A 19,183-nucleotide genomic window follows, 5' to 3' on the forward strand; every position below is an offset into this window, starting at 1 on the left:
ACTTCCACAGCTCAAACCACCAACTACCTCTCTCAGTGCGTCTCCCTTCCTCTCCACTTCTCCGCCTCTCCCTCGCTCCCTTTCCCTCTTTCTGAAAAAAGCGAGTGTGGTCAGCGCAGGCCCATCAAAGTCGAGGGAGGGGGTGGGACTCTAAAGAGATCAGCGCTAATAGACTTGGACAGTCGACTGCTGCCAAATTGGAAGTGGATTTTAGGTCTACTCTCTAACCCTAGACTCCCCCCTTCTCCATTGTCACTGGTCTTCGTCCCTGCGACACGCACCCTCCTTTTTGGTTCCCTCTTCTTCTCATCACCTCTTTTCACCTCTTCTTCATTCCACTTTCCCCTCACTGTCCATCCTACAATATCCCCCTCCTCACTTCATAGAGCACGCTAAGCTGAACTGAGGAGGATTAGAAGAAAAGACAAAGTGTCAAACAGTGCTATAGAGGGAAGCCAGAGACACACACACACACACACACTACTTCTTGCTAATTAACAGCTTGAACGCAAACATACGCCCACATACACGCTTAAGTAAGCCTTAGACAAGCAGATTGACCAATCATGCAGCATACACATGTAGGCTACCGTCACATGCGACTGTCCACTTTTGAAGGCTCATTTCAGACAAACAATACGCAATACCTTTAGCCTTAACGTCCTGATAAATCTTCATAGTATCACTTAGTCAAAGTCTAATAGCAGTGGTGCCCAGGATCCTCACGACAGATGTGTGTGATGTGGTAAGATCTGAAACCAGTGAATGCACAGGGCGTGGTGGAAACCCGACTGATGCAGGCAGCGCTGATGAAAGCAGGGTTCAGTCACCGAGGCGTTCTATGAGGACAAACCTACTGACTGTTTATGATCCACGGGCACGACCGATACGAACATATTGCCACCAACAGCAATACCAATTTTAGGAAGCTAACATTTCTGATAAATGCTAATATTGGCCAGTAGTTTTACTTGGTTCATCAGGGAGGCAACAGTAGAAAATGCTGAATCGGTTATTAGAGGGAATCCTAAAGGAAAAAACAGGAATGCTTTCCTGTACCAGATCTAGCCTGAAACAGCAGTCACACGCACAAAGATTGCTGTAGCATCTCTAGTTTGAATTTATCAAGTATCATCACTGTCTTAAACATGCTTTCCTTGTATAACATATTTTTTGTATAACATATTATCAGTGCTTTATCATTAGCGTTTCTGCAAATGATCTCAAACACTAACGTTAACGAATCCACATCAACAACATACTGGAAAATCATTGGAGGAAACAACTATTAAAGGAGCTCACCTAATTAACTGATCTGAGACATATTAATTAGTACCATAAACATTTTGAGCTTATTGACTGTAGCCAAACAACAGATGTTGTGAGGATCCTGCAGTGTAGTTTAAGGAAGATAATGGATTCTGTTGGCCTATATCAGAAAGAGCTTCTCTTTAAAACCATAAATACCATAAATGTGCAAGGGATCCATGAATTCAGATTCATGAATCAGAATCAGAACCATGCTTTAAGATACTTATGGCTATTACAAATGAAGTGACAACAGAAGAATAAAATTTCCTCTTTCATTTAAATATCAGGATTACTAGAGTGTGCATTCTCTTGATAGAAGTGAATGATTAGACAGGAAGGACACACATATAAATACACACAAACACACACGCAGGAGAGAAGTGTGGGCTGGTGAGAGGTGAATACTCACTCTTCCTTTGCCGGAGTGATTCTGGAGCAGGAGCGACAGAGGTGGAGGAAAGATCCCCTCCTTTAGAGCGATTGCATAGAGAAAAAGAGGAAGCAAGGTGGGCAGCAGATAGGCAAAAGAGAGACCAGCAAGGAAACCAAAGTCAAGTCAAAGTCAAGGTTCATGAAATTGAAAGAGCAAAGAAGTAAAGAGAATACATGGAACGAGAGGCGGAGAGATGCAGGCAGCCCAGTAAATAAGTGTTGAATGAACGAATGTCAGGATGAGGGTGGGTGATGGGTTAGGATGACAGAGCAGAGGAGTAAACACAAAAAAGGCAAAAAACAAACAAAATCACTAATTAGTGGGTGAAACAAAATTTGTGGAGTGTATAAAGGCTGTAAAGTCTGCTGGGGATAAAATGCAATTAAAAATATTTAATTAAAATAAAAAATGAAAGAATAACGAATAGAGGTGACATTCGGAGCTCACAACCATTTAGACAATCACAAAAACACAGGCTGTGACCAAAATGGATCCCTACTTCCTCTTTAGTATTGCGCTATTTAGGGAAAGACTATGTCATATACAAAGTAGAGTTAGAAATTTAAAATGAATTCTGACACTTCTTCATCACATGCCCCCGCTCTGTCACACCATCATCACCCATCTCTATTTTATCTCGATTGGACTTTTGTGAACTTTATTATTATATTATTATCTGCCACCAAATATGTTTTTTTGTTTTTTTTTACTGCTTTATTTATTACTTTTTTCAGTGTGCAACCTGGTGAAGCCAAAGATACATTTTCAGACATTCCAGACAGGTTTTAGTTATTCTATTCTATTATTATTTATAAGTGTTTGATAGCAGAACTGCTTAAGTATTGCTTAAGTCCCAATTTAGTCTGACTTCATAATGTTAACCGGTTCAAGTGCAATGAATCATCTATCCGTAACAATGCCCTTTAGCACGTACAAGCCTCCGAAGCATTAGGCACTAGGCAGTCTTTGTTGGCTGCCAATCCACCCGTGTATACATCCTGCTCAGGTTCACTTTGGGCAGCCACAACAGATTTGCAGGCAGACATAGGCATTCTGGCACACGGATGGATAGGGTAACTGTACAGCTATGCAGGCAATACAAAGCAGTGTATCTTGCTGACATAATCCTGATCCGAAGTACTCACTAAGGATGCCCTACTCTACCCATGGCCAGAGAGATGTCCGGTGTCTCCTGGATGAGGAGCAATTAAGTAAATGGCAGAACACTAAACCTGAATTCGAGGTAACGGTAGACTCTGCGCATTAATTTGTAAAGAGACATTTGAAAAGAGCAACCCAACTGCTCTCATGTTAACAGAGCGAATCTTTAAAAGATTTACACAGTGTGTCTACTGGGCTTTATGTCAAATGCCTTGCATACTCAGGAAGCTTTCATTGAATTTAAAGTATAGGATCGTCGCTGGGTTGCTTCAGATTCGTAGCAGACAGTTACTGATCACTGGCCAGCTCCACACAAACAGAAAAACATGTGCAGACCCAAACCTTTTGATGCAGAATGTAACTACAATGGGGTGTAATTAAATTCCTTGTGTAGCTAATTATGTAATTATTACAATAATTACGTAATCACATTGAATTCAAAATATCAATAATAAATTCTAAGGATTAATATTGGTCAAAGAACAACTGTGGAACCTCTCAGCCACTGCACTTAAAAATATAAATCCTAGGCACAGACACTCAAGCTGGAATTATGCTATGGGCTCTCTGTAAATCTGCGCAATGTGCACCACCCGGGGTGATTTCCTTAAGCAAGTTTTTACTTAATAAGGCCATACCAGAGGCTTCACTTCCATTTAATGTGATGGTAATAGATTCCTTAGAGTAATAGATTCCCAGCTGCTTACACAGTGTGACTGCAGCCACACACTTCAGAGTGTCTTATCCTTAAAACACCTCATAGCTCCACAGCTCCAGTTCTATTCTTAATAATGCAAATTTGTATTTTTTTAGGTATACAAAGTACCCTAAAAATACAATTAGCATTTTCCTCAGCAGTGCATCCTGAATAGCTTTTTGTTGTTGTTGTTGTTGTTTCTTCTCTTCATTGCACCTTTATGCTAACAACTGACATTGTGATGTTTTTTTTTCACTTATGGTATATACTGCGATGTTAGAAAATACAGTAATTTTCACCAGATTTCTCCAGCAGCCAGTGATCCAACATGTAATGATATTAATAATGCCATTTGTGTATCGACGATCTGAGTAAAATATTAGGCAGATAAAATCCCACTTTGGTAGATATGTCACGGAAAATGAGAACAGTGCAAATTTTCCTTTTTTATGAAGCGAGATGTAGCATGATGTTCAGTTTAATTTGAGTGACATTGCATGTCTTGTGATGTGATTATTGCGGAATGTGCACATTGCGATGCCAATGCTGAATTGGTATATTGTGCAGCCCTAAACTGAATATAAACTTGTAGTGAGAAAATCTATCATTAACCGTACCAGCAGAACTTCCTCTACTATTTAGTCAATTCACTTAGGAAAATAAAAAGGTTGTACCCATAATGGTAAACACAGCAAACAATAAAAAAAACTCTTGTTTGATATATAATGATGATATGTAAGTAAAAATGCACATTCAAATGAACATTTTTGAACATCAAGACAACGCTGGGTCAAAAACTAAAACCTCTGATATGTTTTCCTTGGATTAATTACATGAATTATAAATATGTATTATTTTATTTCTGTTTTTATGCATGTGAATGAAAATTACCTAGTCCTTATAAATAACTATTAATCAAAACCTTGAAAATAATAAAAACAATGTAAATATACAACAAAAAATATTGCAGCATGTTCCTCCATCTGTTAAAGTGACTTCAACAATAGCGGGACCCTCTTTTTTTCATAATGTATGCAACAGTATAATAAGAAGTATCAGTATCACATTTATGGGCAACATTTCCTGTGTTTTTACTCATTTAGACAAAAAATTAAAAGTGTCCTATTTGTCCATTAACAGTGAAACATTTTAGTGGCCACACTTTAGGTGCATCACTAATTAGTAAAGCCTCCATTGTCATCATTTCACAACAAAGTTGAAGGTTCAGAGAGTATATATGTTTTCTGCATCCTTGCTCTACATGTCGGAAAAGAAACAAGCAGAAGAGGGAATTAAGAAGGGTCAAGACTACGAATATGGGGACAGTTTGGGAGAAAGTAGGCTGTACAGCAACTGTACATTTCTAACAGCAAAACACTAAACCATGACAACAAAGGAGGTAAGGTGAGGTAGAAGGTTACTGGAGGAGAGACAGAGAGTACTCACTGCTCGAGGAGGACGAGAGGCGGCGCTGGCTGGAGGCTCCTGAAGCAGTGGTCGTGCTCTGTGGAGGTGTGGGAATCTCAGCGGGAAGAGGAGGTGGAGGAGGTGGGGTTGGGGTGGGGTTTGCGTTGCTGCTGGGTAGAGGAGGTGGAGGAGGAGGTATGGGCAGCTCCTCAGTGGTTCCTGTTCCGTTCTCTGGAGCAGGAGCAGCATCTGCCGGCTCCTCCAACAACACAGAACCCTGTGGAGGGGGGGCCCATGATTTTACTGTCAAATCACGTCAAAATGAACAGGGCAGTCCGTCAAAGTCAGTTGTTGACTGCCTATCAGTTTAGTATCTTGATGATTTCCTACCTAATACCTTTTTCCATGGTTTACAGAAAAAACTTACATTGCAGTGCAGGCTGGTGATTGTACTGAAGCAAATCGTGAAATAGGCTAATATTTAAAAATATATATATATAAATAAAAAAATTACAAATTTTGATTTTTGATTTTGCCAAGGGCCTGATGTGACCCAAGGGCCTTGTGTCTGACACATGAGGCTCAGACGGCTACACCACTTGAGAGCCCTTAACACTTTGTTAGAAGAAGTTTAAGTTCAATTAATGTTAATAAGGTCTGCTGCAAACTGCATTTCAAACACTGTATTCAAAATAATTATTTTATTCTTTATTATAAGATCTTTAAGATAATAAAAAACTTCTTTCTTATATTTAGCTTTAAACTGCAATTGATTATTAAGCATACAACAACTTCTTAGCAGAAAATCAGAAGCTCCTCCTCCTCTACAAAAGAGCCCCCAGTTGGCTTTAAACATCTCACTGGGGTTCAATAGAATGGAAGACAATCCACCGGCTCAATGGAATGAGGAGACATCTGTTGCTGCTAAGCCCCACAATCCTCCACACTCCTGGTCTCAAGAGGCTATCATTTACCCAGTGAGTCCCCCTAACTGTCACAGAGTTAATTAAGGGAGGCCTCCTCCTTCTGTGACGCGTGCCCCCACCACCCCACACTCTGACGCGTGCCAGACACATGCGAGACGCGTGCTCGTTATTCCCTCCTTACCCCACAATAGGGCCCCTCCCTACTTCTCTGACACCCCCCTCCATATGGTCTATTTCATGTTTTATATCACTATGCATGTCGCTGCTAATGGGTCTTTACCCAAGGGATACATGAAGCACCATCTGGTCCACTGGAGTGGGCAGACTACCTACTGGGTGTCTAATTGGCTCAATGTAGATTACACCCAGTAACAAGGGGGTGGCGAGGCTGGGGGTGGGAATGCACGCACTGCTGATACTCGACTGTTTTTTTTTTGTAATTCTAAACATTAGAAATGTCAGTTATTGCTAAAACAACAACAATTATCAGTGGCATACTTATATATATGTATATACAATTTATGTATTAATTCATATAATTTAATATCATTACGTAAATACTTTAATCATTTTGTTATGCAAATGTAACATAAAGCAAACTGACTCTGGACCAATAAGGCTCTGATATGATGAATATTACATCCAATTTGCTTAAAAAGCACAGATATCTCTATTGAGCAGTACACTAATGCGTAGCACTCATGCACACGGAGTTAGATAGTGATCTGTTTTCACTTTAATACTACACTTGCACAAAAGGCAGGCAGGCATTCACATTCTACTAAGGCTGACGGGGCGTAGTTCCTGCTTGATGGCGAGCACAAAAGCTCAAGGCCACAACTGTCAGTGTTACGCAACGTGATAGAGAGCTGAGCAAACACCCCCCCAGTGTTTATCGAACAGTGCAATGGACGTGCACTTTAAAAGCTAGGTTATGCCAGCGCTGGGCCACACCTTGCACGGATTTGTGCTGTAATGTGGCAGGTGAGAGAGAGGAGCTAGGCTGATTTGGACCAAAGACAGCTGGCAGCTATGTCTACATGCATAGGAAACAGTTAAGGTTGTGTTACCATCACTTAACGGCTCTGTTTGCATTGTTCACATAATAATTTGCATTAATTAGCATTGTTTAAATTATTTTTTATGTCAATAAAAGCACCATGTGAACCATGTGAACATCATGTACTGTTTTAAAATACACTGATTTCAGTAAAATATTTGGCATAACGTTTTCTTATAATTTAAAACCTGTACTAAAACATGCTCAAGTTCATATGAACTATTGTGATATTGTTATACATTGATATAACAATTGTATACACATTTACAATACTATGCTTTTGTGTTGATATTTCTCATATACTCCTCATTATTTACAGATTAGGCCCCTATTTCAGAAGAACTTAATTATAACAGACTCTCTGAATCTCACATTAACCTAAATGGACAGATACATTTCTTTTACTGTTCTTAAACAGACTACAACAAAGTGACTTAACTAATCTAACATATAAATAAAATATAAACTGTGCATAGCAGCTAAGTAAGATATAAATATAAAATGTGAGGTACTGCACTGAGAAAAACAGCAAATGTCTAAAACTGCAGAATTGCAGTGGGTCCAAACTTAAAAAAAGGTATATGTCCAAAACAGTTCAGCTTTAATAAATAAAATGGGATTTACACCGTAAATATATCATATTGTCTAATCAGTAAATCTGAATTCATCTGTAGCTTACCTCCTCATTAGGTGCCATGGCTCTGCAGGGGCGTTGGTCTGTGGTGTCGTTGCCCAGGGTCTTGTAATAGTCCCCAGTGCTGGGCTGCTTACTGAAGCTTCGCGACTTCCTGTTGGAGTCCACCCGCCTCAGTCTCTCTGGGTTTTCCCTTGCTGTCAACTGGTGACAGAAAAGGACAATTTAGTATTTATTGCCAGGTGAAAACCACCAGCAGAGCCTGGGTCACTGCTGACACAGATGTGCTAATGCATACACACAGCTTGTCTGGTTAGTTCCTGTAGAGAAGTATTGCTAATAGAATAGAATACTCTCTGAAACAGATAAACATTAACTTATGGCCACCTTGCCTAATGCCAGCTAGAAGGATATAAAGCCCTCAGCAACTGTGTTCTCTGGAATGATGGTGCTCCAATACTTTCGGGATGAGGTGGGGTGATGATCATCCAACATCCTGACCTCACTAATGCCTTTGTTGCTGAATGCAATCAAATTCTTAGAGCAATGCGCCAAAATCTAGTAGAAAGCCGTTCCTTGATCGTAGAGACAGTTACTTCAACATAAGCAGGATAAACTCTTTTTTAATACCCTTGATTTTAGAGGAAACAATGAATGAGCAGGTGTTCCAGTACTTTTCTCCATCTAGTGTATGTTGGTTGGTGACACCACAAAAACAATGGCTTTGGAAGAGTGAAAAAGTGAAAAGTGAAAACTACATTTTAAAAAGTTCTTCTGTTTTAAGAAAAACAATAAAAACCCAGCTCAGAGATTTTAGAAAGGTTCTGAAATTCTTAGCTTGATGATATCAGATATACAACAGGTGCGTTTACCAAAAACAGGCATGTAAAATGTGACAACATGAAAAGAACAAAGCACAATCCCTTTTCCCTTGCCTTTTGTGCTTTACAACACTTTAGGCCTTCAAATCGATCCAGTGGTCATATTCAAGATTTATCATTTATTTAGGATACATTCATAATACAGACAAAGCTAAAGATTTAACATCTCTCTTTAGAATCCTGATTTTAAGAAAATAGTCAAGTAATATGATTCTCTAAGTCTATCTGAAGTTTTTGCAAAGCCTCACATGACCAGTGCAGATTTACAGTCCATTGGGACTGAAGGAGAAACAAAAAGACTTTTCAGGGCCCATGAGCTGAACTTTAACACAGTCGTCTAAGCTTTACCATTTTAACGGAAGGTATGCAGACATGGGCTGCACCATTTGAGCATGCAGGCTCTCACTTTCTTCTTCTGCCAGTCACCCAGGCGCTGCTGAGTGAGATTTCATCTGGCCTGGGATCAGTTTTTGCTTTCCCTATTAACAGGATAGTTTGACACAAAATGCTAATGTTGCTAATAATAAATGAGAGCTAGTAGGGAGTGGATAGGATCCGACACCTGAGGTCATGCTAAATGCTCCCCACCAGCTTTCATTCATTGCTAGCCCTGCAAGTAGAGTAAAGATTTAATTTTGTGCTCTTTTTTGTTTAGTGTAGACTACTCTTAGTCTTTTCAATGAAGTTTAAATGCTTTAAGGGACTGCAGAGACATCCTTTCCACCTACTGGAAATTTCCATGTCTTCCAGAAAAAAAGCAACACTGCTTTTCCTGATCTTGGTGGATTTTACTAATGCAAAAAACCCTTGATTTGCATTAGCAATTTCACATTACACTACAACTGCATCTTACAAAGAAAAAACCTTCATACATTTACAACACCTCAACTATTTATGTGCTGTTCATTACTACTGCTCAAATGAAAAGGGGGCAGCGGTTGACATACAAATAGACTGATCGGACCAGACTGAATAATTAAAAAGTAAAACAAACAGGGATTATAATGCAGGGAACGATTTACTGCCAGTTATACATAAAAAAGGAGCCATGACCAGGAGCTTGTATATTAGCATAGTGTGGGTGCTTGGTACCTAACCCAGCACATTCTGGTGTTTGCTTTTTTTTAATCATCTGAGCAAGATTAATTATTTACTATTCAAGAAAGCATGCTTGAATTCTACCAAAAGAAAGCACAAGAAGACCAAATATGTGACTTGTGCACATAACTACTTTTATGCCACAAAACAAGTCTACAGGCTGATTATTGAGAAATGCAGATGATGCTGCCATGGTACATTACCCCTCTATTAGCTTGTTCCCTGCCCATACCCACATTCAACTACAACAGCACCAAAAGCCATTAGTCAAAAACAAACAGGACGTCAGCCTCCATAGACACAGACTATTCTATAGATGCTACCGGAGGCAACATGACCTACTTGATGTCTATACCTTTCCCATTAACAAATACTGACTCACAGGGGCAAATTAGCCTTTCATGCTATATTCTGGTCTTTCAGTGGCCAATTTGCATTGTTGACTTAAGCCCCTTCCTCTAGACTTGTCCTGGCGTAACGTGAGCTGGTCCAGTGCAGATGGTGTGATTGTCATACCTCAGGGAAATCGCTGCCTGAAAGGCTACGTTGAATTCTGCACAACAGAGATGTGTCCTTCCAAACCCTATGCCTTTCAAACCTGTTGAATTTTTCATTACTCATCATGCGTGCTTATTCAGTGGTTTGCTCTTGCGCAACTGTGACTGTGGCTACCGGTAAAGATATATAGGTCACATAGGTCATACTAAAAACTTTCTGATTTCATTTTAATTACAGAAGAAAGAGATTTATTCTTCCTTGAGTTTGAAACAGGACAAAAGTCTTTTCTTATTATCGCAAAAAAACTACATTTTACACAAAGAACCTCCTAGCGCATCTATCCAACTATCCAAGCAATTAACATGCCTTCTCAAGAAGAATCAAACTATCAAACCTATAAAACATTCTAAAAAACCCAATCCAAATACCACCTCATCAAAGAATAAAGCCTCTATAAAGACACACTGTGTGCAGCTGAGGGTCTTACCCTGTCTCTGTGCCGGTAGTCCCGTCAGTTTCAGAGAGGCTGAGAAGATGGATGCACAGGTGTCACCAGATCCCCATTCCGCTGCGCTGTGTGACACTCTACCTGCCGCTTGTTTTACCTTTCCCCACCTCCTGCCACACGCGCACCAATCCTGGCCCCGCACAGTGACATCACTGTCCATGTACTGACTAATCACAAGCTCCAGTGGCCGGGGCTTTTCATGCAAAGGCCGGTTACACGACCAGAGGGCATGGCCACCCGGTATCAAATCTACAGCCAGCTTACCGACTGTGTTGTGCACACTGGTGGCGAACGGGAATCTGATTACAAGTGAATGTGAACGGCCGTTTCATACCAATGGTTCAACAGGTTGACGTTGTTGATACTGGGAGGGACTAATGGTAGTGCACTGGTGATCAGCATCAGGAATTATTTCCCAGTAAGAAAGCAGAACAGGTGAAAGAAGCCTGTAGATTACAGTATAAATGTTGTTCAGTTGTATTGTGCGCAGCTTGAATGTCCACACAGTCTCAGCAAAAACGGTTCTATATGGTACTGAAAAAGGGTTCTTTGACCTGGGTTCTACTCAAGGTTCTACCGCTGTTACTAAAGAACCCTTGAGGAACCCCCTTTTACAGGAGGTTTATGTGTTACAATGATTCTATTTAGGACTGACGAAAGGTTCTTCGACCATTCTGATGATGTATCGAACCATTTTGAACATTTTTTAAAGAACCATCTACAAGAGAAGATTCATTTAAAGAGGCAATGCACTTTTTTAAGCATTTACAGCTTGTGTATCCCCCCAGTCTCAGCAAAAATGCTCTCTTGACCATTTATATGATGCATAGAACCACATTTTTTTAAGTTAGAAAGGGATGAGCCATTTAACCAGGCAAACAATTATTCACAAATTTGTTACAGTTCTATATAATAAGTTTCATCATATATATATATAGTACATGTACATTCGCTTAGCAAACTTTACATTTTAAAATGGGTATTAATCCCCATATTAATGACTGAAAAGTCAACTGGTTCAAATTAATGAGATGACCCCAAACAAACTAAAGTCCAGTAAGCTCCATTCGGCTAAACAGGAGTCAGTGAGCTGTGCCAGGAAGTGGTTGTCATGAGCACCTGTGTTGCTATAGTAGCCAGAGTGGATTGTTTTTCCTCGAGCATGCTTATTGTTGCTCCCCTGCTTTCTCCTCCTCACTAGGGCAAACAATTAATTTGTTTAAGTTTCAATGTGTGTATATGTGTGCGTGTGTGTGCACTTATTAACAAGCAAGTAAAAGACACACAACAACTATGAGGTGTGCTAGTGATCACAGTTCTGTGTTTTTCTTTATGCATTTCACACAGAGAAAGTGTGTATGTGCGTAGGTGTGTTTCTCTACCTGCCCCCTAAAGCCAGAACAGTGATTAATACTTAATAAAGGTAATGAGGGCCAGCCTGGGGCTGTCCACCTGGGAGCAGGTGTGTGTGTGTGTGAGTGTGTGAGTGCATGGCAAGAGATATGAGGGGGAGGTGGGTTACACTAATTAACCTTCCGTCTCAATGGATTCTTTCTCACAGAGCTAACTAATGACAATGGGAACACTTTAGAGCAGGGGTGCCACACATTTGACCCGCAGGCCGGAACTGGCCTGATGAAGGTTGTATTCCGGGACACCAAATAAATGTAGAATAAGTATTCTGATGTATTTGTGTGGTGACTTTTTCATTCAAAAATAAATAATAAAAGCTACACTGACACTGACCTGTAGCCACAAACAGTGACAGAGTCTAAGTCAGCAGCGGAACCAATCAGAGGCTCTATTTTAAATGGAGGTGGGACAACAGAGGGTCAAACTCAGAGACAAAACTCAGAATCTCAATATAAGCAGGACGGTAGAATTTTCCCAGCTCCAGTTCTGATTCAGCAACTCACTAAACCAGGAAATGTTTTTACTGCAAAGTATGAACTAATATTAATACACTTGGTCACAGTGTTGTGTTCCAGATTGTGTACTCTGATGTAATCAGAGTCAGGCTAAATACTGATATACCATCTGTGGAAAAAATGTGATAGGACGCCTGTTTCCATATTGTTGATTAGTGCCGGGCAATATGATGGTTCATTCTGCATTCTGTTTAAAATTCGTCCTATGGCCCTGTGACGCTGTTATGCAACAAAAAAGAGAGACATTTAGCACTGAGTAATTTATCATAAACAGCTCAGATGCTAAGCAGTTAGTCTAAGAAATTAAAGTCTTTCTGAGTTCATAAACTTTCAAAAGATCAGTTTTAAAGACGGCAGTGATAACAGCTTTATCTGTCTCTTTAGTTTTTATTTTATTAGTTCTGTTTTGCACACAATATTTCATATACACGTTTGTTGTTAAATATGTGTATTAGTACTAAAGTAAGCCCCATAAGGACATGTTTGCTGATTCTAGTTTAAAAAGAACAAAAAAATAGTCAATTAAAGTTGACTGGCAAAAATAAATAATTATTAATAAAATAAAATACTGTAATGAATATACTGTGACACACATTTTGGTCACAGTGACCAGCCCCTACTGTAGCTATAAAATCATTAAACACATTAGAAATTAAACACATTGTTAGATCTTCTGGTTTCTTTCAGCAGGACTGAAAGCCTGCGGACCACACCTAGATGCATTATGATAGGACTGCATGCACAGCCAAACAAAAACACTCTTTCAGTGAATGATTAACCCAAGGAGGTGGGCCTACAAACTGACATGGTGGGAAAATGTACTGCAGCTGAAGTCATAGAATATGTAGAATTTATTCATTTAATTTATTTATCTAAATTAGACAGCCATGGACTACATTAAATGTGCAATAACATATATTATTACATTAGATTTTCCTCTGATCTATTTATGGATATTTATAGTTAAGTATGTGAGCTGACAACATTACTGTCAATTAAAAAAATAATGGTTTTCATTTGTTTGAGACTAGATCACCTTTAAACACATATGGACAAAAGTATTGGGACACCTGCTCTTTTATTCTTTTTTCCAAAATTAACAATATATATTTTCTTATGCTTTTGTTGGAGTAACTGTGGCTTTTCACTAGGTTTTGGAGCATTGCTGTAAGAATCTGATTGCATTCAGCATTAATGAGGTCAGGATATTGGATTATCACTACCCTACCTCATCTCCAACTTCCCAACTCATCCCAAAAAGATTTTCTCAGATGGGTATTATATCAGGCTGATTTTTTTTTTTCAAAAAAGAAATTAGTAAGCTTTAAAATGAGCTGTGTTTAATTGAAGATTTCACTTAAATATCTAAAAATATATGATGGTCAAACAGGAAGAAACGTACAGCTAACAACACGACATCACACAATCTCAGGCTAAATTTGTTACATAATTGGCTTGAGCTCTTTTGTTCTTATCCAAATATTTTCTGCTGATATCAGCCCTAAAAAAACTACTTCAGCATAGCACAGTTTATTTCCCTCAGATGACCCAAGAGCTCATTTGTGAGGGAGTGCTGGCATAGTTATTTAGTTAAATTAATGTCAGGTCCATCATACAGCACATCAGCAGAAGCATTGAGTGTGCTCTGATAATGGAAGCCCTCATTAAGACAGAACACAAAAGCTTCATTATGAGCCTTTGTGTTGATTACTGAATATAGGGGAGAGATGGGCCTCGAGGTTCGACTGGACTTCTCCCACAAGTCAGGCATAAGCCCCTTTGCTAGACTGACTGTCCACACCATTTGTGTTCTCTGAGGACCACCAGTACACCAATTTGTATTTTTTCTAAAGAATATTCCAATATCTGAAGTCGTAATCCAGAGATTGTCTTAATTCCACTTCCCTGGACAATACTCTCGGCAGCACATATACTTGTTAGCTTTGTGGCTAAATGTAGCCCTCAGACCGTCAGTATGAAAAAGTGTCTTTTAAGCAAACAAGAGGCAGTCCTTGCGCATGTGAGTTTCAACAAAGTCCATCAGTCATCCAGTCAGTCAGTCATCCACTCATTTAACCAGTCAGAAAGTGAAATTGCTAATGATAATTGTATCCACGTTGGTGCATAATCTACTAATAAAACTAAATACATATAAATGTACCACATACTTACTATACATTTAATATACATTTAGAATTTATATATTTATATATATATATATATATATATATATATATATATATATATATATATACATACACATATACTGTTATGTTATACTGATGTGAAACATTGGGTTAATAAAGTCCCACCATTTAAAATAAAAGATACTCTTCACTCTAACGCTTATCAGGATTGTGTGGTCTTATTGTTCCTGTGCTTGTTCATGCTTGATGTTACGCTTCATAGGGTTCTCGCAGCGTATCATGACCATGTGCTGCAGACATGCTACTATATATACCTCACAGCAAGGTTTCAGTAACACATCACTGAATACAACAAACCTCAGGGGTTCAATTGAGCCCTGTTTGATAAGCGTATTAGGACCACGCATCATTCAAACCCTTGAGATTACTGGATTACTCCCAGGCATATTATCCATGCTTATTCATTATCTTCTGTCCATTAGGTTAAGTATAGATCCTTATCTTATTCTTGTAACATTGTCATTCCATATACTAAGCTTTATAAAAAGGTTCATTTAGATCTAATTTAGCTAATAAGCTAGATTCTAGATAGCACACTTAATTCTGTCTAGTGCTCTTTCACTATAGAGCCATGGTTTCCAGCTCATATGTTTTCTAAGAACTGAACTGAGCTTTGTTTCAGAGTGCTCCCCATGGCAATGAATGACTATAACAACTGAATAAAATGAACATAAGCTTTAAACAGAACCCTTCATATATGCTGATCTTCACATGTTTTGTTTGTTTCAGAAATGAGAATTATGAAGGCATGCCATCCCCTTCCATTGGTTAGCCACAGTTGTACAGCTGAACAGACAGGTAAAATAAGAAACTACAAATTGCCCAAGCCCAAAGAATTGCCAAAGCATTAAAGGAATTTAAAACTGGAAACACAGATCAGAAATATGATTAAACGCGACTCACAAATCGTCAAAATGCTCTCATCAGACCTCTCTGAGAATGGTCTGGGTGTGGTCTTAGTATTCTAATGAACATTCATGACCAACAGGCCTCTATCACTGGCAAACATAATTATGTTTACGTTACTATGGCAAAGCACACTTTTTTTTTTCTCTGTCTTGAAACAGAGAAGTTGTGTTATGAATTGCGAATGTGATTTTACTGATATTCAGGGTTTACTGAGGTTTTGATATTTGTAACCAAGTTACCAGCTCATATATATATATATATATATATATATATATATATATATATATATATATATATATACAAGCTTGGGGGACTGCAACTGGGGGAGTGGTTTTAGCAGGGCACAGCTACGTAACGAATCTCCCCGGCCATGGTCATGGTGCTGCATTAGGACCTTCTGTTTGTCCTGGCACCCAGCCACTAAATTTCGCAGTAAAAATGATGGATGGAATGGGCTATGGAAGCTTTAGCCCGTCAGGTTTAGCTTTAACTTCAGCCCACTAGGTTGCTTTGACTAGAATAGAGGGCTGAGCCATGTTTGCCTTGTTTTTGGTCAAGGGTATGCTGACATATACCTGACCCACATTTAGCACCTCCCAGTGCACATCAAGAGAAGAGCAAAACTGTTGAAATACAGCAGACATTTACTGCACTTTGGGAAGATGATCATAAGACACATTTTTTTGTATGTTTACACTGGGTGCTCTGAGGTAACCCGAGACTCAAGGCTGCTATTTGGTAATTCTGAAGTTCTTGATAGTGGCTTTAAAATGTACTCCTTCTTTTTTCTTTAGATGGAGACAATATCATTAATATAAGTAACTGAATTCTGTATAAGAAATATAGAATGTAAAATTTACCTCTTTTTTTTTTCCTGTGTCATTATCCACGTGACGAAGGTTGCTCTTCACCTTCAGAAACTCCACCGACCCTTGCTCTTCAGGCGGATGTGGTGCGGGGTAAGTTGGTGGAGGCGGTGGGACGGTGTTTGGGGGAGGCGGAGGTGGAGGTGGAGGGAAAGTGGGAGGAGGTGGAAGCTGTGCTGGCTCCTCTTTCTTGTGGACCCCATCAGTCACATCAGGATTCAGCATTTCCATGTACGTCTCCATGTCACTGATGGTTGACTCTGGGCCTACTTTGACAAAACACAAATTGTCAGAATGGTCTAAACTTAAAACAGAATGTCAGTCTAATTTCTCTAACTTTCTTTAACAAATAAATGGGTTATATAATAAATCGCTTATTAATTCCACTGACAGTACTGTCTAAATGGACTAAGCCTAATGGCAGAGTGTGTTTAATCTAAATAGACTGCTACATAATTAACCTTTCTTTTGCCTAGTTGTACTTTAAGTAAATCTTAAAGTTCATGATTGTTGAGTATAGTCCCACTGAGTATATTGAGTATAATACCAAGGCTTTTTTATCCAGCTATTAATCTTAGAATTCACTGTTTGTAATAAAAATGACACTGAGGTGTGGCCTAACAAGGACCTTACTCAGGTGTATAGGGTGAAGGACAAGAGACAGTTCTTCATCTTTCCACTGGAGGGCACTGCTGGCTCAGCTCGCAGCAGGTGGCCCTGACAACACCATGGCAACAGTTGTACTGAGGCTCTTCCAGCTCAGTGAACAAAACTTTTCCCACCATTGTTAAGACAATAGTGCATGCATGCTACATTGAACAGCCAAGGATGTTGTCCCTGGAGGTTATGGGTTTGAGATGGCCTTTCTCAAAACACACAGGAATTCAGGGAACAACTAGGGGTCAGATTCATGCAACATACTTAATTGATGGCAAGATGGACATACACAAGAAGCAGCAATATTCTACAAGGCAAACAATTTTGTGTGTAGTACATATATTGCTTCATCAGGTGACAACATTTCTGATGATGGTACTCAGAAGAAGTATTTTTTGTTGAATGGTGTAATTATTAGCAGGATGTGACATCACATATGCTTTTTTTGTGGCCGCATGTGTGAGTAGCAGAGCCGACCCATATATATTATTTGTTCTGATGTAGCAGAAGGCTGTGTAAGATGCAAATAATGAAGATCTGTGGGTGTCTGGATGACCCAAAGTTAATATAATCCAAAAGTGAATTCTTTTGGTAAAATAATGCAGGCTAATCTCCAACCAAAACTACAGAATTATCTCAAACACCATTGATCCAACAATGTGTGACATTTCTTACATACTGCAAAGTGTTCTGCAATCGCAATATAACTTATGAATACATAAACGAATGCTTTAACCACATAGTGCAGTTCTAGCAGGTAATGTCTCTACTACCACCTTGACAGTGTGCCTGTGTGTATGCATGTGTTTGTATGTGTATGTGTGTGTATGTATGTGTTTAGTAATGTCTAAGCTTAAAGGTATCTTTGAACTATTAGTCTATGCTAACTAGCTAAGGCTTTCTTGGGTAAACAGTGAAGCACTTTGTAAGTCGCTCTGAATAAGAGCGTCTGCTCAATGCCGTAAATGTAAATGTATGCATAACTTGGGTATAAGGTGTATGCATGCATAACTGAGTCTGTGTGTGGGTCTGAAAGTAAGCATGCCTTCCTCACCAGCTGCTACTCGTGAAGGTGGGGAGCTGCTCTTCTTCTCCCCCGTGCTGGATTGACTGGAGTTGGCCGAGTCATAGTTGGACAGTGAGCTGGAAGGAGAGCCCATGTCGAAGTGGGCAACAGGCGGCACCGCTGGGTTGAGCGTGGCATTCGGTGAGGAGAGGCCAGAGTCAGGCTGCTTATACTCCAAATCCGCTGAGGGATCTCTTGACAAGACGCGATGTTCCACACTCTGAGAGGAAACCAGGAAAGTAAACACTCCTTAATAGTACAGTTTAAGTGAGCTTCTGCACTGTCTATACGTTGGTTGTATTAATACAATTTGTTGTATAATGGTTTGTAGTTCTACAGAATCATTTAGCTATTGATTTAGCTTCTGAGCTAAAAGCAGCTTCATGCTACACCTCTGCAGTGTTTAAGGGAACCCTGACTGTTAAGATAAAATACATGTCCAATATTGTTCAAATATGATGTACAAACCAAAAGCAAATGAAAAAGGCAGAAAATCCCTCTACTGGATGTCCGCAATTGCCGCACTGTGATGGTCGTATAACTACACTAGACTCACGCAGTTACACAGAAAACTGTGTAACTGTTTCTACTAGAAAAGTGATTTTGCGTGTTGTTAATAATAAATAAAGTATACTGCTTTGTTTATACAAGTTATTTGAATAGAACTGGACATGTACATCATATTAAGGCTCACAGTCAGGGTTCCCTTTCAAGCCCCAAGCACAGCGACCAAATATTCTGCCACAAACACCAGCATTGTAATGTCTGTAGTTGTCATTGTCCAGAGAAAAGAGTCAATAGGAAAAGAACGTTCTTCATTCAAACACAGGGACGGCACACCGATTCATTGTTTATGTTGGTTTGTTCAATGGCTTTTAGGGGCGTTTTACTGTTGGATGTTGGTCTTGGGTGGTAAATGTTGAATGCTACATATGT

At 39.4% G+C, this 19,183-nt stretch overlaps 1 protein-coding gene across 6 annotated transcripts in view; it reads right to left on the minus strand.

The window, feature by feature from the left end:
• The window catches only part of espn (espin), a 55,194-nt gene that overhangs the window by 15,055 nt on the left and 20,956 nt on the right, over window positions 1-19,183 (minus strand). For 4 of the 6 annotated variants that reach the window (XM_072682266.1, XM_072682262.1, XM_072682263.1 and 1 more), the window contains 4 exons: window positions 18,236-18,467; window positions 16,519-16,793; window positions 7,675-7,833; window positions 5,049-5,286 (listed from right to left, as the gene is read on the minus strand). In XM_072682266.1, the coding sequence (XP_072538367.1) occupies window positions 5,049-5,286; window positions 7,675-7,833; window positions 16,519-16,793; window positions 18,236-18,467 (904 nt within the window). The remainder of the gene's footprint in view (window positions 1-5,048; window positions 5,287-7,674; window positions 7,834-16,518; window positions 16,794-18,235; window positions 18,468-19,183) is intronic. The other 2 variants (XM_072682265.1, XM_072682261.1) reach the window with 1 other exon arrangement.

Source organism: Salminus brasiliensis, chromosome 6 (assembly GCF_030463535.1).
Source record: "Salminus brasiliensis chromosome 6, fSalBra1.hap2, whole genome shotgun sequence".
NCBI lineage: Eukaryota > Metazoa > Chordata > Actinopteri > Characiformes > Bryconidae > Salminus > Salminus brasiliensis.